The sequence below is a fragment of the Bombina bombina genome, chromosome 9, assembly GCF_027579735.1.
Source record: "Bombina bombina isolate aBomBom1 chromosome 9, aBomBom1.pri, whole genome shotgun sequence".
NCBI classification, from domain to species: Eukaryota; Metazoa; Chordata; class Amphibia; order Anura; family Bombinatoridae; genus Bombina; species Bombina bombina.
The window spans coordinates 57,501,954-57,528,691 of record NC_069507.1 but is presented as its reverse complement, the minus strand read 5'-3'; the positions used below and the strand labels follow the sequence as shown (position 1 = coordinate 57,528,691).

Here is a 26,738-nt window from a genome sequence, read left to right as displayed (position 1 = left end):
GCTTGGGAGCTTCAGTGTTTGTGTGTGGTTGCCATCTTTAGTTCAGGCCAAACCTGAACACTCTTGCGCCATACGCAACATAGCAAATAGCAAAAAAAAAAATTGCATAGTACACACTATGTATAATAGTACATAAACACAAATTCACACATAGATATTCACACACTAGTCTCTATCTCACACACACACTAACATACACTAACACAGACTAACACACACTAACATACACTAACATACACTAACACACACTAACATACACTAACACACACTAACATACACTAACACACACTCACAAACAAACATTCTCATACAGTAACATACACTAACACACACACACACTAACACACACTATCACACACAAACACTCTCATACAGTAACATACACTAATACACACACTAACACACACTAACATACACTAACACACACACACATGATAACACACATACTCTCTCACACACACTCTCACACAGTAACATACACTAATACACACACACATGATAACACACATACTCTCCTCGCACACACTCTCACACACTAACACACAAACACATGATAACATGCATACTCTCTCACACACACACTCTCACACAGTAACACACACACATGATAACACACATACTCTCTCACACACACACACTCTCACACAGTAACATACACTAATACACACACACATGATAACACACATACTCTCCTCGCACACACTCTCACACACTCTCACACACTAACACACACTAACACACAAACACATGATAACATGCATACTCTCTCACACACACACTCTCACACACTAACATACACTAACACACACACACATGATAACACACATACTCTCCTCGCACACACTCACACACTCTCACACACTCTCACACACTAACATACACTAACACACACACAAATGATAACATGCATACACTCTCACACACTAACATACACTAACACACACACATGATAACATGCATACTCTCTCACAAACACTCACACACCATCACACACTCACACACAAAGACATAAATGTTCTCACACACACACATTCTCTCTCACACACACTTTAAGGGATACTCTCTTGAATGATGCAGATAGCGCATGCAATTTTAAGCAACTTTCTAATTTACTACTATTATCAATTTTTCTTCATTCTCTTGCTATCTTCATTTCAAATGCAGGAATATGCTTAGGAGCCGGCCCATTTTTGGTTCAGAACCTGGGTTACACTTGCTTATTGGTGGCTAAATGTTGTTTAGCACTATACTACCACTCTGACGCTTTCACGATAAGATGTTATTTACCATTTATCACTTGTGATGACATTTTTCAGTAGTTTATAACTTGGCTGCACAACCTAAGTTGAGAATATTCTCACTACATATTAAATTCAGAATTTTTAAAAGGATTTTTTAACTATTATATAATATCAACAGCATGAATTCAGTGACTACACATCTGGGTATAGAGGCACGTTAAAATCAGCTCTACTCGGTTGAGATTTTATGGAGTTTTTTTTGTTCACCTTTCTTTCTGATTCTGCCTTATAAATTTGCTGACTGCAAGTTCTAATTCTGAAATAAAATGCAGTGATAGCACAAATACAAAGAAAAAGTTCACAGTATTCAATTAGATACATAAAATTTCTATTTCAATTGCGAGTCTATGATAGATAATTGGATGCCGCCCTCTAGTGGCTGCTCCTAAATTAAAATGTCCATGCAGTGATGTAGAAATGTTCATGTATAGATATATTCTGTTAGAGGTTGTGTTTTCATTGCATCTTGTACACATATTAATACTCTTATTACTCAAATACTCAAAAAGACAGTAAAGTCAAAATTACCCTTTAAAGATTCAGTTAGCACATGCAATTTTAATCCACTTTTATTTAATCTTCTTCCTCTTCTTGGTATTCTTTTTCAAAAAGCATACCTAGGTATGCTTAGGAGCAGCAATTCACTACTGGGAGCTAGCTGCCGATTGGTGGCTGCACATAGTTCATTCAACAAAGGATACCAAAAGAAAGAAGCAAATTGGAAATTTGCTTAAATTATGTGCTCTATCTGACTCATGAAAGGAAAATGTTGGGTTTCATGTTGCTTTAAAGGGAAACACAACATTTTATTTCCTTATTCAGATAGAGAATAAACAACATTCCAATTTACTTCTATTATCTAATTTGCTTCATTCTTTAGGTATTCTTTGTTGAAGAAATAGCAATGCACATGGGTGAGCCAATCACATGAGGCATCTATGTGCAGCCACCAATCAGCTACTGAGCCTATTTAGATATGCATTTAAACAATGGATATCAAGAGAATGAAGCAAATTAGAATACTTTGGAAAGTGGTATAAAAGTGCATGCTCTTTATAAATCAGGAAATATAAAATTTTGGTTTTAAGTCCCTTTAACCTTTTCGATAGATATGGGCACAATTGCTGTTAAGAAAATAAAATTATGTAGAATGTTAACAGACATCAATAGTTAATTGTTCAGGTTATGTATTTTACCCCATATTATTATTTTTATTATTATTATACTTTATTTATGAAACGCCATCATATTCCGCAGCGCTGTCCATGGATACAGTTAATTTAAATAAAACAATGATATAAAACTTGTAAGAGACAGGACAAAACTTACAAACACATACAGGAGGAATTGAGGGCCCTATTCCTGTGGGAAAAGCAAATGATGATGAACTCAGTGAAGTGAAAGGACTTTTATTGAAGTTAACAGCAACGTTTCGGGGCTACTACCCCTTTGTCAAGCTTCAAGCTACCTATTCCTGTGGGAACTTGCAATCTAGAAGGGTAGGGGGTTGAGAAACAGGAGGTGAGGACTGCAAGATTGAGAAGGATGTTAATACAGAGTTAGATGAGGGAAATGTTTAGGTAAGTGAAATTAATTTATTACTGAGTTGGGTGGTAGGCTTCCCTGAACAGTAAAGTCTTCAGGGAGCATTTAAAGGTAGAAAGATTAGGGCAAAGCCTGACAGCATGAGGGAGAGTGTTCCAGAGGGTAGGTGATGCACGACAGACGTCCTGCAGTCTAGCATGAGAAAAGGTGAGAGTTACGGATGCAAGGAGCAGGTCATTGTTGGATCTTAGTGGGCGGGCTGGAGTATACTTGTTGATTAGAGAGGATAGGTAGAGGGGAGCGGTGTTGGTGAGCGCTTTGTATACAAGGGTGATAATTTTGAATTTAATTCTGCTGTGAATGGAGAGCCAATGAAGGGACTCGCAGAGAGGTGCAGCAGATAAAGAGCGACGGGAAAGGTGGATCAGCCTGGCAGAGGCATTTAGGATGGATTGAAGGGGGGAGAGGCGGGAAAGAGGAAGGCCAGCGAGTAGGTTATTGCAGTAGTCAAGTCGGGAAATAACAAGTGAGTGGATTTGTGGTGTTAGCGCTCAGAAAAGTTTGAATCTTGGAAATGTTGCGTAGATGGTTGCGGCAGGATGAAGAAAGCGATTGGATATGGGGGAGCGAAGGATAGATTTGAGTCAAGTGTAACTCCGAGGCAGCGGACTTGGGGCGATGGGGAAATGGTGATGCCGTCAACAGGGATAGAGAAGTCACAGGTCGGCGTAGAGCTTGAGGGGGGGTAAGAAGGAGCTCTGTCTTGGACATGTTATTATTTGATACTTTACATGTTTTCTTAGGATATTAGCAAAGTACAGTGAATAAAAGGTGAAAAGCCTGTACCATACATGTGGGTAAGCGTAATAATGTTGTTGTCGGCACAATGACATAATGAGCCCCATGACAAAACAGTGGTCTATGAGTATTGGTTTTTTTTTGCATCATACTTGTGATCCATGCTAATAAATATACAGCTACTAATGTACAAGGAAATCTATGTATAAAATGCATTGGGAAGCTAAAGTGAGATCTTATAAACCTCATTTACATGCACTTACCCAGCATCCCTTACTGCAGCAGAAATACTGTGAGTTGAGGCAATATATAGGAATATAAATCCACTAGTACTACACTGAATTATTTTACTCAAGAGACTTTGTAATCATATTTGGCTTTTTTAATATTTTTTTTAAAGAAAAAATGTCCCTGTAATTAGCTAACCTCCTCTGTTCTTATCTTTTGAAGCTTGTCTTGTTTATCCAATATAACTGTGTATGAATACTGCAGTATCACAAAATGTGTTTCTTAATAAATCCATTGTTATGTTTAACAAGCCATTACTTCATTAATAAAATAGTCTAACATATTTATTGCATACTACAGTATTTGAACCCTGTGACTGATAAAAACAAGCCCAAAACTTCTGTAGCCCAAGAAAAAGTAGGTTTATTCAGCATAAGAGGACTCGTTAAAAAAAAATGTTTTTCTGCAGAGAAAGGTCAAATTAAAAACTTGTAATACCTATTTTGGCAATGCATACTGTAGTATTGAATCATTGGTTAAAAAGAACAGTTCCACTACCATATTGGTGGTGGTATATCTTCTGTATTCCTAAAAAAGAAAAAAGAAAGTAGGTTTATTCAGAAGTGGAAGGCCCATTGTTAAAGGGACATGAAACCCATATTTTTTTCCTTTTTCATTTCATTTGCTTCATTCTCTTGATATTCTTTGCTGAAAAGCATATCTAGATAGGCTCAGTAGCTGCTGATTGGTCGCTGCACATAGATGCCTCGTGTGATTGGCTCACCCATGTGCATGTTTATTTCTTCAAAAAAGGATATCTCAAGAATGAAGCAAATTAGATGATATACGTATATTTGAATGTTGTTTAAAATTGTATTCTCTATCTGAATCATGAAACACATTTTAATGTCCCTTTAATATATGTAACAGAGAATGCTTTATTATTTTGCAGACTTGTAGTTGTAGTAGGGTAAAGCCTGTCTATTAGATATATATATCAGTAAACACTTGTTATTAGAAAAACTAAACACTGTTAAAGTATTAGGATTTTATTAGCTTGGTCTCAGACATGAGTAGAATTCCATCCTTCCCTGGTATGTGTATTCAGTAAAAGCACTATTAAGGTGATTACCAATGGAAGATAGGGGCAATTAAAGCTAGCATTGCTAGGCTCCCAGCTGGCTACATCTCTACCCATGTTGTCATTGGTAAAACACTCAAGAGCATGAGGTTTGGAGCACATTATATCCAGGCACAAAGCATCAACTGACAGCAAATGTCCAGATTGCAGCTAGTCATGTCAAAGTCATCCAGCGAGTTAAGGAGCCCTCCCTCTCCTCTTATACAAATCATGACATCCAGAGAACAAAGTGTTGCTTGTCCCACAGCCAAAATGCACATAATGGAAACATTAGCCTGAAGATAACTTTTAATGTGTCAGCTTAATGGTTCCTTAATATGTAAAGGGTTTGGATGAGATGTCAGCTGGGGCTGGCGAGAGTAATGCCGGCTTGTGTCCTGAAAGGGCTCCTCCCCATGACACAATACGGTTTGCTCAGGAGCATCAGATAACACAACGTATTCCCACGGAATCGAACAAGTGTCTGCCTTTGTCTGCGAGTGACAAGAAGTTGTGCTTGATTGAAAGAAGCTGGCTATACATTCTTTGCTTTTTTCCAACTTGACTGCCTTTTTTTTTTACTTCTCAATTTCCGCATTAGACCCCCTTTTAATATTGCCCTGTATTCATTTATCTGATACCCCAGCCTAACATTAAAGGGATACTAAACCCATTTTTTTTTTCTTTAATGATTCAGATAGAGCATGCAATTTTAAGCAACTTTCTAATTTACTCCTATTATTAACTTTTCTTTGTTCTCTTGGTATCTTTATTTAAAAAGCAGGAATGTAAAGCTTAGGAGCCAGGCCATTTTTGGTTCAGAAGCTGGGTTATACTTGCTTATTGGTGGCTAAATGTAACCACAAATAAGCAAGCGCTATCCAAATGGGTCGGCTTTATATTCCTGCTTTTTAAATAAAGATACCAAGAGAACAAAGAAAAATTGATAACAGGAATAAATTAGAAAGTTACTTAACATTGCCTGCTGTATACGAATCAAGAAATAAAAAATTGGGTTTAGTATTCCTTTAAAGGGATATGAAATCCAAACTTTTTCTTTCATGATTTAGACACAACATTTTTAAACAACTTTCCAATTTGCTTCTATTGTCAATTTTGCTTCAATATCTTGGTATCCTTTGTAATGCACTACTCGTAGCTAGCAGAACACATCAGTAAGTCAATTACGGGAATTACGGCTTATGTGTGCAGTCACCAATCAGCAGCTAGCTCCCTGCCTGCCTAGGTATACTATTCAACAAACAATACCAAGAGAAAGAAGCAAATTAGATAAAAGAAGTACAATTGAAAGTTGCTTAAAATTGTACGATCTATCTGAATAAAAAAAAAATGTGTTTTATGTCCCTTTAAGTAAGTAATTAAAACAAAACCATTAAAAAGGATGTAGGAGGTGAGAAAAAAAAGGTTCAACTAAACTGATTGATAGGTTTGTAATAAGCAAAAGTGAAATATTTCTTAATAATAAAAAGTAAATCTCATCATAAATGTTAGCAACCAATCATACACATATATGTGGCTCTGTTCAGTCTGATTGGCTACTGTGCATATGCTTGAGGGGGACACTACAGATTATAGAGTGATTTGGATCAATATTAATTTTTACATTTAATTATAATAACCCCTGCTAAATCCAATTGGAAAAGATAAGTAGCAAATACCAAACCTGTGATAGATTACATTCCCCACCTCCCCCTCGTCATGGGGGCCACCATATTGAAATCTAGCTTTCACTGCAGTGCTGACGAGCTTGCACATGTGCACAAACTCTCTTTCCAATACGTTCAGTGAAACCTAAGTACCAGACTTGTTACAACCATACTTGGGGGTGCATAAAATGCATTTATTGTTTAATATATTATTGAGATTTACTGTAAATGGTTAATTCTCTTATTTATTTGTTATACTGGTTAAAATACTGAAATACGGAATTCAAACATCCAGAATTATTCAGAAATCCAGACTTTTTCACTAACATTTAAAAATATATATTTTTTTAAAAATAACCATATTCACCCCGCCAAGTACTGTACTATATCTCTCTCTCGCTCGCGCTCTCACTCTCTCTCTCTCTCTCTCTCTCTCTCTCTCTATATATATATATATAGAATGCCATGATATAAAAGGCACTTGCTGGTCTTGCATATATGTCAAATGCTAATATGGTTCAAAAGCATGAAACTAAAATATATGTATAAGCTGTATTTTGACGTGTAAATATTGTCTTAATGACATAGGATAGTGTCGTTTACACTTGGTTCAATCCCCTCTCTATACTGTCCCATTTTACATATGCAATTATACAAATATTAAAAGATCCAAACCTTTTCTGGTCCGAAGCAGTTTGGATACAGGGTGTACCTGTGTGTGTGTATATATATATATATATATATATATATATATATATATATATATATATATATATATATATATATATATATATATATATATATATATATATATATATATATATATATATATATATATATATATACAGTGGATATAAAAAGTCTACACACCCCTGTTAAAATGTCAAGTTTCTGTGATGTAAAGAAATTAGACAAAAATAAATAATTTCAGAACTTGTTCCACCTTTAATATGACATATAAACTACACAACTCAATTGAAAAACAAACTGAAATCTTTAAGCTGGAGGGAAGTGGAGGGAAGTAAAAAAAAATCTTATAACTGGGGATGTAGCTGTGTTCAGAATTAAGCAATCACATTCAAAACCATGTTAAATTAGAGTTATCACACACCTGATATAAATTAAAGTGCCTCTGATTAACCCCATATAAAGTTCAGCTGCTCTAGTTGGTCTTTCCTGACATTTTGTTAGTCGCATCCTACAACAAAAGCCCATGGTCCACAGAGAGCTTCCAAAGCATCAGAGTGATCTCATTGTTAAAAGGTATCAGTCAGGAGAAGGGTACACAATAATTTCCAAGGCATTAGATATACCATGGAACACAGTTAAGACAGTCATCATCAAGTGGAGAACATATGGTGCAACAGTGACATTACCAAGAACTGGATGTCCCTCCAAAATTGATGAAAAGACGAGAAGAAAACTGGTTTGGGAGGCTACCAAGAGGCCTACAGCAACATTAAAGGAGCTGCAGGAATATCTGGCAAGTACTGGCTGTGTGGTACATGTGACAACAATCTCACGTATTCTTCATATGTTTGGGCTTTGGGGTAGACGGCAAGACAGAAGCCTTTTCTTACAAAGAAAAACATCCAAGCCCAGCTAAATTGAGCAAAACCACATCTGAAGTCTCCCAAAAGCATGTGAGAAAAGGTTAAACTTTTTGGCCATAGTTCCTAAAGATATGTTTGGTGCAAAAACAACACTGCACATAACCAAAAGAACACCATACCCACAGTGAAGCATGGTGGTGGCAGCATCATGCTTTGGGGCTGTTTTTCTTCAGCTGGAACTGGGGCCTTATTCAAGGTAGAGGGAATTATGAACAGTTCCAAATACCAGTCAATATTGGCACAAAACCTTCAGGCTTCTGCTAGAAAGCTGAACATGAAGAGGAACTTCATATTTCAGCATGACAACGACCCAAAGCATACATCCAAATCAACAAAGGAATGGCTTCACCAGAAGAAGATGAAAGTTTTGGAATGGCCCAGCCAGAGCCCAGACCTGAATCCGATTGAAAATCTGTGGGGTGATCTGAAGAGAGCTGTGCACAGGAGATGCCCTCGCAATCTGACAGATTTGGAGTGTTTTTGCAAAGAAGAGTGGGCAAATCTTGTCAAGTCAAGATGTGCCATTCTGATAGACTCATACCCAAAAAGACTGAGCGCTGTAATAAAATCAAAAGTTGCTTCAAAAAAGTATTAGTTTAAGGGTGTGCACACTTATGCAACCATATTATTTTATTATTTTATTTTTACTTCCCTTCACCTAAAAGATTTAATTTTGTTTTTCAATTGAGTTGCATAGTTTATAGGTCACATTAAAGGTGGAAAAAGTTCTGAAATGATTTATCTTATATCCACTGTGTATATATATATATGCTTCCTCTTGCCTCTAGGATTAAACATAAAATACTCACCCTGACATATAAAGCTCTCAACTGCACTACTCCCCCCTACATCTCAGAACTTGTCTCTAGATACTCTCCCTCCCGTCCCCTTCGATCAGCTCAGGATCTCCTCCTCTCTTGTTACTTCCTCACATTCCCGTTTACAGGACTTCTCCAGACTGGCCCCCATCTTGTGGAATTCCCTGCCTCGCTCCATAAGACTCTCCCCTAGTTTTAACAGCTTCAAGCACTCCCTAAAAACTCTAATATTCAGGGATGCATACAACCAACACTAACCTTTCCTAACGCCATTGCTTTCCCCTTGAACTCCTTAGAGTGTAAGCCTATGGGCCCAGCTGTTTACAGATCGCTTCATAAGAGTCGACTACAACAGTGAAACTCTCGGCAGGGCCCTCTACCCACTTGACCCCTACAAAAGCTATCTTGTACACTGACTATGTTTACAGCGCTGCAGAATCTGTTGGCGCTCTACAAATACCTGATAATAATAATATATATATATATATATATACACACAAACAGTATATGAATGATGGGCTGATAGATAGAGATATATAGATATATGCGGTGTGTATGTATGTGTATATATATATATATATATATATATATATATATATATATATATATAGAGAGAGAGAGAGAGAGAGAGAGAGAGAGAGAGAGAGAGAGAGAGAGAGAGAGAAAATGAATGAGGTGGGCTGATAGATAGATAGAGATAGATAGATAGATAGATAGATAGATAGATAGATAGATAGATAGATAGATAGATAGATGCGGTGTGTATGTGGATCTTTTAAAGGTACAGTCCCAAAAATATTTTAAGATTATTAACAGAGGTGCTAAAGTATACTATTTCTTTTTAAATGACATTTTCTGTGAAATGTATATCATACTACATGACATTGTGTGATAATTTGTTTATGTTGAAGGGAATAATGATCTCTCTTTCTGCAAGGTCCCTTATAGCAATCAGTCAAACAATGTCACATACAGACTTCTCCTTCTCCGTCACTTTGCACCACGGAGAACAATTCCAGCAAGCTGCACCAAATCGCACATCAGCTGCCCTTTAGTATATGCTGAAAGTTTCTTGATCTATTCCTTTTGGCCTGGAATTAAAACTTCACATCTCTCTCCTCCTATCACCCTGAAGGAAAATGTATTTCCAACTGTCTACAGCTCTTTGTTTTGCCACGGCTGTTTTTCTTCTTTTATCTTTTCTTTCCTGTCACTCATTCTCACTTCATTTCTGTCTTTTTTTGTTTCCTTTCAATCTTGCTATTTTTTTACCTCATCCATCACTTTTGAGTAAATCCCATAGCACAGCCCTATTTCCTGCTTTCTTCACGGTTATTTTTTGTGATTTAATGCGTGGTTGTTTATAGAGTTGTTCCTATATAACGTATATGTATTTATGTATTTATCAGTAACACAATCAATCTGTTACCACCGAGGGATTACTGCCTATGTTCCCTCTGTTTTTCTTTCTTTTTTATCCCAGCACAAACAAATAGAAATAGTGGTTGCAAACGCTGCTCACATTTTTAAAAGCTAATAATTTAGTAACATGTTCTTAATTATTTTCAGAACACACCTACAATGCAAACCTAATTATGCTCATTTTAGTAGCTTTTTTTTAAAAAAAAATGAAAATGTGTTATTTACATTATGGGACATGTTTGTAACTTTCCAAATGCTACACAGACAATACATTATTATTATTATTATTATCATCAGTTATTTGTAGAGCACCAACAGATTCCACCACACTATAACATACGTATAATAAGCAAAGAAAGCATTTATAGGAGACAAATGGATAGAGGGCCCTGCCAAGAGCTGCAATGATCTCTCATGAAGATGATCTACAAAATAGGTTAACTTGAAGGCTTAGATGCTAAGGGGGTTTATGGAGCTATCAAAGGAAGAGATGAACTAAGATAAGAAAAAGTTAGTGTACATTGTATGAATCATGGAACAGTAGAGTCTTTAAGGACTAGGGGAGAGTCTTGTGTAGCTAAGCAGAGAGTTCCACAAGATAGGGGCCAATCTGGAGAAGTCCTGTAGACGGGAATGTGAAGAGGTTACAAGAGAGAAGGCAGTCATGAGTAGAGTGAAGGGGACAGGAGGGAGAGTATCTATAGACAAGGTCTGATATATAGGGGGGAGCAGTATTATTGAGAGCCTTGAATGTCAGAGATAATGTGTTTTATTCTGGAGGTTAGAAGAAGTCAGTGAAGGGACTGGCAGAGAGGTGCCACAGTTGAGGAGCAACGTGTAAGGAAGATCAGCCTGGCAGAGGCATTGTTTATGAATAGTAGATGGTAGATAGAGACGACAGCTAGGAAGACCAGAGAGGGAGGGAGTTGCAATTATCAAAGCAGGACATGATGAGTGAGTGGATTAGAATCTCAGTTGTGTCTTCTGTGAGAAAGTGGCACATTTTGGAGATGTTTTTAAGGTGGAAATAACAGGAATTGGCCGAATACTGGATGTGAGGACTAAAATAAAGCTTTGACTATAAGATATCGGACATGCAGGGTTGGGGTTATGATGTTATTATCAACAGTTATAGAAGTTTGGGGGAAGAGATTTTGGAAGAAGGGGAGGAGCTTGGTCTTAGAGAGATACGCACATATGCTATGTGTAACTAGAGGATTAGGACACAAACACCATGACTGATCAGAGTGATGTTGGTGGTGTGTATTGTATCAGTTAAGACTTAATTTGTGTCATATAAGCCACGGCTGACATTTTGAGAAGGTGTGGTATTTGAATGTTGGTGCACAGCATGAGCGTGTATGCAGCTTAAAAACAGCAATAACTTTTACTAGAAGGTTTTTTTCTTATGGAATTATATATCAAAAATGTTACTATTTAAAATTGCACACATGCACATTTTGACCTTTTTATCCCTTTAACACCGCTAAATAACACATTGTCATTGGTTGCACACTCTAGTGGCCAATTTATATTTAATTGGCCTCATCCGAGAAGGGAAACCTAGGTTACATGGCCGTGTTTATTGTTTTATGGACACTTAAACATTGCAATTGTTTTTTCAATATTTAAATAACTGCGCTTTTAATATCGCTCCACTTATAATCTGGGCCATAATATTTTATCTTCACTTGCTGTGTTGTCCATGAGCTGTACTTACTCATGAAATCTACGGTTTAGTGTTTTGCACAGACATTTGGATCCCAATCTAGTTTATAGTTGTAGGATTAGAATGGACTGTACTGTGTAAGGAAAATGAGAGCAAATGTGTCACATTAATTCGCTTAGTTATAGTAATACTGGTTAGAATGTCTATAAGTTGTTCTGTGTCAATACATAAAGATGGCCAGGAAAAATAATATAACCATCCCTTGTAAACTTTTACAAAACAATGATTTCCTAGGCAAAATAATCAACTAACAACTATAATGCTAAGAAAATCATAAAAATATACATTTTGTCACACATACCTATTTTTGTAACAACTTTATTTATACTTTACAATGGGCATTGCTAACACTCATAAAATCGTATTACATATATATATTATAATATTTATTATATCATAAAACCTCTATAAGGCTAAGAAAATCATAAAATGATCTGTTTTGTTACCCATACCACTTTTTTGTATCAACTTTATTTATACCTCACATACACCTTGATTACGAGTTTTGCGCTAAACAGGGTGTGAAACGAACACAACAAAGGTTGCGTTATTTCACCCTCCATAGCGCTGCCATTACGAGTTTCTGAAAAGCCTCCTTGTGTGTGCGATATGGTTGCGTTAAGCTCCATACCACACAAAATATAAGGGCTGCTTTGACGTGCCTGTGCACGCTTTCCCCCATAGACATCAATGGGGAGAGAGTGTTAGAAAAAAAAACTAGCACCTGCGATCACGGAATGAAAAATTTCCGTAACGCAACCCCATTAATTTCTATGCGGAAAAAAAAGTTAAGTTTAAACCTAACACCCTAACATAAACCCTAAACACCACTAATCCGCCACCCATAACATCGCCGATACCTAAATAAAGTTATTAACCTCTAATCTGCCGCCCCTGACATCGCCAACACTAATAAAAGCTATTAACCCCTAATCCGCCGCTCCCCGACATCGCCGCCACTGTAATAAAGTTATTAACCTCTAAACCTCCGGCCTCCAACATCTCTGCCACTAAATAAACCTATTTACCACTAAACCACCGACCCCCACATCGCAAAACACTAAATTAAACTATTAACCCCTAAACCTAACACCCCCTAACTTTAAATTAAAATTACAATATAACTCTAAATAAATAAAAACTTACCTGTGAATAAATATAAGCCTAACATTAAACTATAAATATAACATAACTAATCTAATAAAATAAAAAATATTACCAATTAAAATATCTAAATTACAAATAAAAAAAAAACAAAACTAAGAAAAGAAATTGAAAATCTAAATTACAACTAAAAAAAAAACAAATCCTATGAAAAATTTTAAAAATCTAAGTTTACCAAAAATAATTAACACTAAAATCACGAAAAATAAAAAAACACTGATTACAAAAAATTTACGAAATTATCAAAAATAAAAACAATTACACCTAATCTAATAGCCCTATAAAAATAAAAAAGCCCCCCAAAATAAAAATACCCCCTAGCCTACAATAATCTACCAATAGCCCTGCAAAGGGCCTTTTGTAGGGCATTGCCCTAAAGAAATCAGCTCTTTTACCTGTAAAAAAATACAAAGTCCCCCCAACAGTAAAACCCACCACCCAACCAACCCCCAAAATAAAAAACCTAACTCTAAAAAAAAACCTAAGCTACCTATTGTCCCTAATAGGGTATTTGTATGGGCATTGCCCTTAAAAGGGCATTTAGCTCTTTTGCATTGCCCTTAAAAGGGCATTTAGCTCTTTTTCAAAGCCTAATGCCCTAATCTAAAAAAAAACAAACACCCAAAATGTTTTTTTAAAAAATCCTAACACTGATCCCAAAAGATCTACTCACGGTTTCTGAAGTCCGGACATCCATCTCCATCCAGGCGGCGACGTCTTCATCCATCCCGGGGGCGTCTTCTATCTTCATCCCGGCGGCGTGGAGCGGAGCCATCCTGGAAGCCGAAGACATCCTGCACGGAGCGTCCTCTTCATACGGTCGCCGCCGTACACTGAAGTTGAATGCAAGGTAGCCGTTTCAAAATGGCGTACCTTGCATTCCTATTGGCTGATTTTATTCTTCAAATTCAAATCAGCCAACAGGATGAGAGCTTCTGAAATCATATTGACTGTTCAAAACAGCCAAAAGGATGAGAGCTACTGAAATCCTATTGGCTGATTTTAATTGGTAGTATTTTTATTTTATTAGATTAGTTATGTTAGGTTAATTTATAGTTTAATGTTAGGTTTATATTTATTTCACAGGTATTTTTTTATTTATTTAAATAGTTATATTTTATATTTAAAGAGTTATATTGTAATTTTAATTTAAAGTTATCGGGGTGTTAGGGGTTAATAATTTAATTTAGTGTTTTGTGATGTGGGGGCCAGTGGTTTAGGGGTTAATGGGTTTATTTAGTGGCGGAGATGTGAGAGGCCGGAGGTTTAGGGGTTAATAACTTTATTTAGTGGCGGCAATGTCGGGTAGCAGCAGAATAGGGGTTAATAACTTTATTATAGTGGCGGCAATGTCGGGGTGCGGGGGAATAGGGGTTAATATATTTCGATAGTGTTGGCGATGTGGGTGGCAGATTAGGGGTTAATAACTTTATTGAATAGTCGCGATGTGGGTGGGCGGCAGATTAGGGGTTAATAGTTTTAATATAGTGTTAAGCGATGCGGGAGGGTGGCGGTTAAGGGGTTGATAGGTAGTTTATGGGTGTTAGTATACTTTGTAACAGTTTAGTTATGAGTTTTGTGAAACATTTTTGTGGCGCAAAACTCATAACTACTGCTCTCAGATGGCGGTATGGATCTTGTCGGTATAGGCTGTAACGCAAGCCTTTTAGCCTCACTGCACAACCTGTAATACCGGCGCTATGGAAATCCCACGTAAAATGTAATTTTTTTAAGTGCAGGATAGACATTTCGCTACGGGATAAAATGCTTGCGGTTTAGCTATACCGACACGACTCCCAATAGCTGCGTTACTGGTTTTACACTGAAATTGCCAATTTTTTTAGTGTTTAAAGACGCAACGCAAAACTCAGAATCTAGGTGATATTTTTTATAATAGGAATTGCTAGCACTCATACAATCTTATAACATATAGATAATTATATTAGTTATACTGTATTATATTATATAGAACAGGTTCTTGTTGCAGTATAGGGGTTAAAAAAGTAAATCGCATCTAGTAACCTGATCACTAAAAACAATTTTGACAGACCTTTATGTCACTCTGTACCTAATAGCGCTCTTCCCTATGCACGTTAAGTGCAATCAGGTTAATAGTCCCTGAGTCAGGAATACATGAATAGTAAGCAGGCTGGATTTAAGGTCACATTACATCTTTGAAGCAGCTGAAAAGCAAATGGGGGTCATGGAAGGGATGCGCCACACTCTGTTTTACATCCATAAAGATGTCTTGGAGAAAGATAAAAATCAGAGAGATCCACAAATGGAAAACGATTGTTGGTGAAAGCAAAACCATGTCAGCGGGTATTTCTTTTTGATCACTGCGTGTGATGTGTGAACATGATATGTTGTTATTAGCTGGTAAAGAGCTTAAAGGGATAGGAAAGTCAACATTAAATTTGCATGATTCAGATAAAGTGAGTCATTTTAAGACACTTTTAAAGTCACTTCTCTTTTCAAATGTGCTTTGTTCTCATGGTAACCATTGTTGAAAATGAATACTCACACTAGTGGGAGCTAGCTGCTGATTGGTGCCTGCACACATGTGTGTCTTGTGATTGGCCAACTAGATGTGTTCAGCTAGCTGCCAGTAGTGCAATGCTGTTCCTTCAGCAATGGATAACAAGAGAATGAAGTAAATTTGATTTGACAGCTGTTTAAAATTGTGTGTTCTATCTGAATCATGAATTCAAATATTGGGGTTTCCTGCCCCTTTATGTTAAACACTTGGATATATCTTGTGATAAATTCTATAATTTGGTATATCCCACTTTTAGTATTCAAAAATGAAAGGGACAGTAAACGCCATGCAATGAGTTACAAGTTACTTGTGTTTTCTTGCTGTAGAATAGCATATCAGTCAAATCTAAACATTTTTAAAACAAATTAACAACTTGTTTGCTGCATTGATTTTCAATATTCAATCTCCACCCCTTGTTTTATTTGAAGGAGTCAATCAGGGCTAGAATCTGCAGCTAACAAGGCTGTTTCGCTTTTATTATCTTCTAAATCAAATTAGGGATACATATATAGCAGGGCTTGACTTGAGAAATCTGTAGTGTGCTTTTTCAGTTATGAGAGTTAGAAAAGCAACATTGTTTTGTTTTGCTAAATTACATAAACGGGGCAAAATTAGGTGTCAAGTTGAGCGGGGACGCATGGGAAAGGAGTTCCTACACCATTTTTGCAGGAGGAACTACGTTATCACCCCGCATTGTGTGCAACACGTGCTTACATTTATGTGTGGTTTGCTCTGGGCTATTTATCTCCACTCACCAGAAATAGGACTATTGCACCCTAGGACTTGACCCCTGGGCAATAGGACTTGACCCCTGGGCAATAGGACTTGACCCCTGGGCAAAGTAAATAGTAAGTATATTGCAAAGTTGTTTTGAAACACAACTAAGCCTTTTATATTAAAATCACAAGTTGTTTACTGTCCTTTTACGTAATGAACAATTGCAATTTTGCAAAAGTTTCCTATTGCAAACCTTTATATATTCAGACAATACAATTGTCTGAATGTAAATCACAGCTAGACATATGAGCAATTAATCACTGTAACCATATCTGGCAGCAAAAGGGTTAAACACGTATCTGTTATTTCAAAGGTACAACTCACCAGGTGTGTAATTGTCTGACTCTATTTTGTGTCCTGTCACAATATGCTGCTAACAGTGTGTTTGTTTGTAACCCGGTGTAGTATCAGTGTCATTATGTGACCTGCAGTGTCCCTGGAGATATTCTACTTCCCACCTGTCCGGCCCCTTCTTGGGCTGTGCCACTATTGATTTCCCATGTGCTGTCACATGGGGCTTTCTTGAGTATCTGCTTGCTGCCTGGTGTTGTCACAGGAGCATTATTATTAGAGTTACGCTGTCAGTCAGTGGGGTGCCATGTCGCACTGGCCTTTATGTGGCAAATCAGCCGACTACTTTTCTGAGCTCTGAAGCTAATGTTTTGTTATTTTTAAGGATGATTTTATCTGTCGCTTTCCCCTGTACTTCCATCCTAAGGCAAGTGTCAGCATATAGGTTTCATCGTTCCTCGTTCCTTACCGTGCTTGTCATCTGTCCGACGGCTGAGGAACATTTATTTAGAGATGTAATACCAGATGACAGCTGACTCACACTTAACGCTCTCATTCCACCTCAAGTTGCTGTGGTCTCAGACTTTCTTCTGAAAAAAACTCTGATGTGAATTGACTGAGATGTACCTGGGGCCTATTTTGTGAAGTTGCTACATAACCCTCCCTACCTAGTTAGGAAACGCACACTAAGCATAGACCCTCCGCGTCCATTATGCCAGTGGCTTCTAAATAACGTCTTCTTTTCTAAACATATTTATTGTCATTTACATATTCCTTTTTTTTTGTAAACTCACATTAAAAATCCATCTGAATTTACTTCCAGAATTGAGCAGAAAAACAAATACGAATAAACTACGAATAAAACGAAAAATAGAAAATTAGCTCTCTAAAACAAGTTTTAAAAGGATATTTTAATGCAAAAATGGCATTTTGCTAATTATTAAAGTGCATCATTTTCCCACTAATATCCCTTGCTCATTAAAGTGTTGATCACAGCTTTCTTCTTGCTTTTGTTGATAATTTCTGAACATTATTGTCATTATTAACATTATTGTTTTTCCTGTAATCACACTTCTTAAAGGGTTTTGCCATTTATACACCTGAAACTCAAAATCTTTACCTCCTGAAGGAAAAAAAAATGGTCACCTGTGACATTAATCTTCCAATTTCGCAATGAAAATAACGATTTCCTGGGTTTACCGATTACATCACAAGTTGAAGGGCGTTTATGTTGATTGATTTCTTTTAATAGTGCTTAGTAAAGCGAATTGGTGATGTGTGTGCAATGAACCTGTTGTGCTCTGAAACCATAGCAATATGTTTGTATGTCTCTTCATGTCATTTGAACTCATGGGGCCCATCTATCAAGCTCCGAATAGAGCTTGATGTCCTGTGTTTCTGGCGAGGCTGCAGGCTCGCCAGAAACAGCAGTTATGAAGCAGCGGTCACAAAGACCGCTGCTCCATAACCCTGGCCGTCTTCTCTGAGCAGGCGGACAGACATCGCCGGAATTCAACCCGATCGAGTATGATCGGGTTGATTGACACCTCCCTGCTGGCAGACCATTGGCCGCGAGTCTGCAGGGGGCGGCGTTGCACCAGCAGCTCTTGTGAGCTGCTGGTGCAATGCTGAATACGGAGAGCGTATTGCTCTCTGCATTCAGCGAGGTCTGGCGGACCTGATCCGCACTTCGTATCAGGTCCACCAGACTTTGTTAAATAGAGGCCTTTGCATTATGGGTATAGTGGGCATGTATGTATGTTAGGTTATTGATTTTGTTATTTTAAAATGTGCAATAATAATTGTAAAAGTGCTTATTATTCATTTTGTTGAATGCTAATTTATTGAGCATGTAGTCTCTGCATCTGTTTGTTGTTTTCTAATGTCACTTAATATGGGGCCAGATTACGAGTTGAGGACAAAATATCTCTTACTCTAAAGCAATATTTGCGCTCAACTGAGTAATACCAGTGCACAGTAATTTGCACTGGTATAACAAGTTAGTTATTGCGAGAGCGCAGTTCTATGGGCTCCAATGGGAGCCTCGTTCTGATGGCGTCAAACATGGCACAGAATCGAAGTTCAGCGAAGGGGGTAAGTCGCACAGCAATGGGCACCAATCTTAAATACTTATGTATATGAATATATACTGTACATATAAATGTATATGTTAATAAGTGCATATACACATATTAACACTTAAATATATATGTATATAAGCATATACATTACATATGTATTTACAGGGAACACACAGTTCCCATAGACCGCAATGTAAAGGCACTTTTCAGTGCTGGTTTTTTTTCTCTAACACCCCACAACTACCAATCTTTAACCCCTTAAAACGGCCTACTGCGAGCTTGCGGTAGCAAAAATCAGCCACTTGCAAGATGTCATTAAGTATCGAGAATTTGGATTGTGATTAAAATAAAAAATTTAAAAAACAGGACAAGCACATGCCAAATATAGGTACATTTTTGACTGAAACAATAATGTAAAAAGTACGGCCAATAAACAATTAACATGGCTGATTTTTTTGCATCAACATAGAAAATAGCTCATTGGCAGCCATTATCATGTAGCTGTGAAAAAATGGCATCTGAGCTAAGGAGCCAGCCAATTTTTGGTTCAGACCCAGGACAGCATTTATCCACCAATCAGCAAGGACAACCCAGGTTATGAACCAAAAATGGGCCAGCTTCTAAACTTACATTCTTGCTTTTCAAATAAAGATAGCAAGAGAATGAAGAAAACATTGACAATAGGAGTAAATTAGAAAGTTGCTTAAAATTGCATGCTCTATCTGAATCATGAAAGATAAAATTTGGATTCAGTGTCCCTTTAATCAATGCAAAACAAATTATATCCTGGACATTTTTTCAGGCATTTAAATTTTGATTCTCACAGACTTACATTGAAGTCTATATGTAAATTAACATTCAAATGGACATATAAAAAAGTTGGATTTGATGAACCTGTATATTTAGTCTTCCCTACTACTGTATGAAGAAGTTTTCTGATGAAATAAAGAGATGTATCTCACATTTCACTGACTTCATTGCTCTAGGAAAAAAATGTAATTTCCAGAGAATCATTCATATATATTTATATATATATATATATATATATATATATATATATATATATATATATATATATATATATATATATATATATATATATATAATTATTTTATTATTATTATTTTTATTTTATTTTTTATTTTCCTTCTTGGAAACATTTACCTGTAAAATAAATCCTAACCTAAGTTACAATTACACCTAACACTACACTATCATTAAATAAATTAAATTAATTAATTAACTACAATTACCTAACATTAAATACAATTAAATAAAATAAACTAAAGTACCAAAAAAAACACTAAATAACAGAAAATAAAAATTTTTTACAAGAAGTTTAAACTAATTACACCAAATCTAAGCCCCCTAATAAAATAAAAAATCCCCCCAAAATAATAAAATTCCCTACCCTATATTAAATTACAAATATCCCTTAAAAGGGCTTTTTGCGGGGCATTGCCCCAAAGTAATCAGGCTGTTTTACCTGTAAAAAAAATACAATGCCCCCCCAACATTAAAACCCACCACCCACACACCCAACCCTACTCTAAAACCCACCCAATCCCCCCTTAAAAAAAACTAACACTAACCCCTTGAAGATCACCCTACCTTGAGCCATCTTCACCCAGCCGGGCAGAAGTCTTCATCGAATCCGGGCAGAAGAGGTCCTCCAGCCTGGCAGAAGTCTTCATCCAAGCGGCATCTTCTATCTTCTTCCATCCGACAAGGAGTGGCTCCATCTTTAAGACATCCAACGTGGAGCATCCTCTTCCATCGACGGCAACTGTAGAATGAAGGTTCCTTTAAATGACGTCATCCAAGATGGCGTCCCTTCAATTCCGATTGGCTGATAGAATTCTATCAGCCAATCGGAATTAAGGTAGGAAAAATCCTATTGGCTGATGCAATCAGCCAATAGGATTGAAGTTCAATCCGATTGGCTGATCCAATCAGCCAATAGGATTGACCTTGCATTCTATTGGCTGTTCCAATCAGCCAATAGAATGCAAGCTCAATCCTATTGGCTGATTGCATCAGCCAATAGGATTTTTCCTACCTTAATTCCGATTGGCTGATAGAATTCTATCAGCCAATCGGAATTGAAGGGACGCCATCTTGGATGACGTCATTTAAAGGAACCTTCATTCTACAGTCGCCGTCAATGGAAGAGGATGCTCTGCGTCGGATGTCTTCAAGATGGAGCCGCTTCTCGTCGGATGGAAGAAGATAGAAGATGCCGCTTGGATGAAGACTTCTGCCCGGCTGGAGGACCTCTTCTGCCCGGATTCGATGAAGACTTCTGCCCGACTGGGTGAAGACGGCTCAAGGTAGGGTGATCTTCAAGGGGTAAGTGTTAGGTTTTTTTAAGGGGGGATTGGGTGGGTTTTAGAGTAAGGTTGGGTGGGTGGGTGGTGGGTTTTAATGTTGGGGGGGTTGTATTTCTTTTTTTACAGGTAAAAGAGCTGATTACTTTGGGGCAATGCCCCGCAAAAAGCCCTTTTAAGGGCTATTTGTAATTTAGTATAGGGTAGGGAATTTTATTATTTTGGGGGGCTTTTTTATTTTATTAGGGGGCTTAGATTAGGTGTAATTAGTTTAAAGTTCTTGTAATTTTTTTTATTTTCTGTAATTTAGTGTTTGTTTTTTTTGGTACTTTATTTTATTTAATTGTATTTAATGTTAGGTAATTGTAGTTAATTAATTTAATTTATTTAATGATAGTGTAGTGTGGTGTAATTGTAACTTAGGTTAGGATTTATTTTACAGGTAAATTTGTATTTATTTTAACTAGGTAGCTATTAAATAGTTAGTAACTATTTAATAACTATTCTACCTAGTTAAAATAAATACAAACTTGCCTGTAAAATAAAAAAAAAAATCCTAAAATAGCTACAATGTAATTATATTGTAGCTATCTTAGGGTTTATTTTATAGGTAAGTATTTAGTTTTAAATAGGAATAATTTAGTTAATAATAGTAAATTTATTTAGATTTATTTAAATAATATTTAATTTAGGGGGTGTTAGGGTTAGGGTTAGGTTTAGGGGTTAATAACTTTATTATAGTGGTGGCGACGTTGGCGGCGGCAGATTAGGGGTTAATACATTTAATAGGCTATGAGGGCTATGGCGGTTTAGGGGTTAATACTTGAATAGGTTAATTGCGTTGTGGGCTATGGCGGTTTAGGGGTTAATAATTGAGTTATTACTTGCAGTGTGGGTTTGATGGAGGATATAGGGGTTAATAGTTTAAATAGGCATATTGCGTTGTGGGGGGTTGTCGGTCTAGGGGTTAATACATTTAATACTAGTAATGAAAGGGGGGGATTGCGGATATAGGGTTTTACGTGTCGGGCTTATTTTTGGGAGGCATGTTAGACTTTTACGGGAGATTTATTATTTTCTTTACTTTTCTTAGGCGCCGGCAGTTTCTAAAGTGCCGTAAGGCACTGGCGACTCCAGAAATTTGTATTTACGTTTATGTCTGGACATCGCTAGTTTATCCGACTTACAGCACTTTATGAACTGCCGGCGGGGTATATGTAATACCCCTATGTACGAGGTGAAATTACGGCCGGCGCAGGTTCCCACGCTTGTGCCGAAACCTGCGCCGTATATTTGATCGCGCCCCATGGTTTTTAATTAAACATATTTTGTTGGAAAAATGATTTTGTATTTTTTTGTAATTTCATTGAATTTCAGTGTTAATATGTTTTCTAATCAATACATTTATTTATTTATTATCTATAGTGTTTTATAGATATCCAGGAGTCACAAGTAGAATGCAACAATGATACTGGTTGTGCTGGTATTAGATAAACTTATTTTGGGCCTCTCTCTCATAGTTATGATATTTAACACATACAGTATTGGTAAAGAAACTAATTCTACGGATGGTCATGTTTCTTTTTTGTCAATTTTGGCACAGGAGGCTCTGCTACAATCTTCTAGGTGTAGGTGAATATGGGTCATTGTTAAACCTGCATTATCATTCAAATAATATTTTCCTCAGCACCAATAAAACAAATTACTTTATTCAATCCATCATGACACAGCAGCATTTCAGCCTATATCTGGTCTTAAAGGGACACTAAACCCAAAGTTTTCTTTAATGATTCAGATAGAGCATGCAATTTTAAGCAACTTTCTAATTTACTCATATTATCATTTTTTCTTTGTTCTCTTGCTATCTTTATTTGAAAAAAATGGCATCTGAGCTAAGGAGCCAATTTTTGGTTCAGACCCAAGACAGCATTTATCCACCAATCAGCAAGGACAACCCAGGTTGTGAACCAAAAATGGGCCAGCTTCTAAACTTACATTCTTGCTTTTCAAATAAAGATAGCAAGAGAATGAAGAAAAAAATTGACAATAGGAGTACATTAGAAAGTTGCTTAAAATTGCATGCTCTATCTGAATTATGAAAGATATAATTTGGGTTCAGTGTCCCTTTAATCAATGCAAAACAAATTATATCCTGGACATTTGTTCAGGCATTTAAATTTTGATTCTCACAGACTTACATTGAAGTCTATATGTAAATTAACATTCAAATGGACATATAAAAAAGTTGGATTTGATGACCCTGTATATTTAGTCTTCCCTACTACTGTATGAAGAAGTTTTCTGATGAAATAAAGAGATGTATCTCACATTTCACTGACTTCATTGCTCTAGGAAAAAAACTGTAATTTCCAGAGTATCATTCATATATATATAATTATTTTATTATTATTTATTTTATTTTTTTATTTATTTTCCTTCTTGGAAACATTTTTGTAAATTTTAATAAAACCAATTTTTTTATGTTTAACAACCCCAATCAACTTTATTTTATTTTTTTCTTTAAGTGAAGGTAAACTTTGGTGAATGAAAGCCGTTTTTTAAAAATACTATTAAAAACAGGGGCACTTTCATTCATCAAAGTTTACAAAGCAGCCGTTTTGATTAAAAACTTACCTTTTTTTCTTTTCACAGCCAGAGCAGCTTCCCCCTCCTGGAAATCCTCTCTTCACATGTCAGCAATGACTAATCCGGCTTCCTCCAATCACAGCATGGCCTCAGGCAATGACTACCCTGGGGGAAAGCCGTGATTGGAGGAAGCCGGATTAGTCATTGCTGACGTGTGAAGAGAGGATTTCCAGGAGGGGGAAGCTGCTCTGGCTGTGAAAAGGAGAGAGGTAAGTTTTTAATCAAAATGGCTGCTTTGTAAACTTTGATGAATGAAAGTGCCCCTGTTTTTAATAGTATTTTTTAAAAAACCGCTTTCATTCATCAAAGTTCTCCTTCACTTTAATTTAATCCTTAATTTAAATCAGGCATATGCGTAATGCGTGGCCTATTGTTTTCTTTTAATGTGCGCCAACGGTTGTTTTTGTGGCACATCGGTTATTATCACACAGCTGTGTATGGCTTAAAGGGACATGAAACCCAAATTTTTTATTTCATTATTCAGATAGAGAAAACAATTTTAAATAACTTTCCAATTTACTTCTATTATCTAATTTGCTTCATTCTCTTTATATCCTTTGTTGAAAATCATATCTAAATAGGCTTGGTAGCTGCTGATTGGTGGCTTCACATAGATGCCTCATGTGATTGGCTCACCCATGTGCATTGCTATTTCATCAACAAAGGATATCTAAAGAATGAAGCAAATTAGATACAAGAAGTAAATTGGAATGTTGCTTAAAACTGTTTTCTCTATCTGAATCATGAAATAAAAAATTTAGGTTTCATGTCCGTTTAAGTGAGAGAGACCCATTCTGTCCGTGGTCAGACTTTTAACATCCATCCTTCTAGCACTGGCTTTGTAATGATGTCAACGTTGAAGAGAGTCTAAGAGAGTTGTGACGAGAGGGCTACAAGACGCTGTTGAGCATTGTCACCTCTTGTTAGGGATGTGATTGGTGCAGGCGGATTATGGCACCAGTATCTTTGTCAGTCGCTCTGCTTCCTGTCACTGCGCACAGCTCCTTTCCTCTCTACATCCCTGACAATGTCTTTTCTTATTACGGCCACAACTAAACTTGCACGGTGGCTCGACACACAACACTGTCCTCTTTGTTCAAAGAGTGGGAAGGATTTTTGTCTTTGTATTTTCTTTAATGCATTCTGTAAACGATCAGGAATTTTATGGCTTATTTTACAAGCAACAAAAATATAAAGTTTCTACTTATTTACAGAATGAACTGCAAGTTGTGGCATTTGTGGTTAATAAAAACAGGAGACAGAATACACACATACAGAATCAGACACAGCACTTTTAACCAATAAATATCTCTGATAAGATCAGTAAAAACAGAAAAAACTTAGATAGACCGATTGGGTGCAATGAGATGAAAATAATCTACCCAGTCAATTTATCAGAAAAGTGAGTAGTTTGTGCAGCTTTCCAAAATGTGTTTTGTCTTTTTGTTCAGGTATTTGAGGTAGAGTGAAATCATCACAGGAATCAAGTGTAAAATGATTTATCTCACAGTGCATTAATATAAAGCCAGATTTATACCAAATGTTTATCATCTATCTTTATATCTATATAGCTATCTATCATCTATCTTTATATCTATATAGCTATCTATCATCTATCAATCATCTATCTATCTATCTCTCTGTCTGTCTATCTATTTATCATATATCTATGTCATCTGCCTATCATCTATAAATCAATCATCTATCTATCTATTTATATATCCAAATACATGTTTACTAGTCCTGTACAAGTAAGAAATGTAGTTTTTGTCCCTCTTCAGATTTGAGCACTAGTGATTTCTTTGTCCTTTTACCTAACATAAACTACAGTGATATTTTCTCGTACACATTATAGGATGTATTTGCTGACACCAGGAGAGACACCTATATAGTAACCTATTTTGTGTTGCAGGTGTTTTAGGGAAGTGCCGTTACGTTTACTACGGAAAGCATTCCGAAGGCAACAGATTCATCCGCGATGACCAGCTCTGATGCCCGGCTTCACTGAACGCCAAGCACCATCATACACTGAACCTTACAATACGCCATTTGACTCTATAAAAGGGCAAAAAGGATTAGAAGGGAATGTGTGGCAAAAAATAAAACAAGTGTGTTGCAGTTGGATGGGAGCTCAGATCTGAGCACTAGAACTAATATTTTCAAATGTTGTGTAAAAGATGAAAAAATAAAATATTCTTTTTAAAATAGAAAATTGTGTTTGGCTTCCAGTGACTACTGTGTTTTTTGGTAGTGTAAGGGTTAATAAACGCTGCTTGCTAACCGCACTGATTATCTTTATAATTGGGATTGAAGAGGTGTTCTGAAGTTCACCTGTTTATAAGATACAACTCACTCTGTTTGTGTCATGTCATCCTGCTGATATCTCCTATCGGACTTTTCCGTGACTGTCACAACCGGTCTTTTAATTCTGTGAGAGCTGTAGAATGAGGAGTGACAGATCTGCCTAAAGCCACTGCTGTCCACTGCTGTGAATGGCAGCTGCAGACCAGCCATGGATCAGAAAGAGTGGACCAGAAACTGATCACCTCACAACTTGCCCTCACAGAGTCGCACTCTCAAGGGGTGTCTGCGCTATCTGATTTATATGTCACTGCAGATCAACAAAGGAGCATTTGAAATTGTACAACATTCTGAATGTCAGCAGCGATTAG

The 26,738-nt window shown here is 36.7% G+C and overlaps 1 protein-coding gene across 1 annotated transcript in view; it reads left to right on the top strand.

Annotated features, from left to right (window-relative positions):
* The window catches only part of LRMDA (leucine rich melanocyte differentiation associated), a 608,495-nt gene extending 582,217 nt beyond the window's left edge, over nucleotides 1-26,278 (top strand). Inside the window, exon 7 of the mRNA XM_053692887.1 lies at nucleotides 25,979-26,278. Coding sequence (XP_053548862.1) covers nucleotides 25,979-26,058 — 80 coding nt within the window. The 3' untranslated portion in view covers nucleotides 26,059-26,278. The remainder of the gene's footprint in view (nucleotides 1-25,978) is intronic.
* Nucleotides 26,279-26,738: the final 460 nt, after the last annotated feature.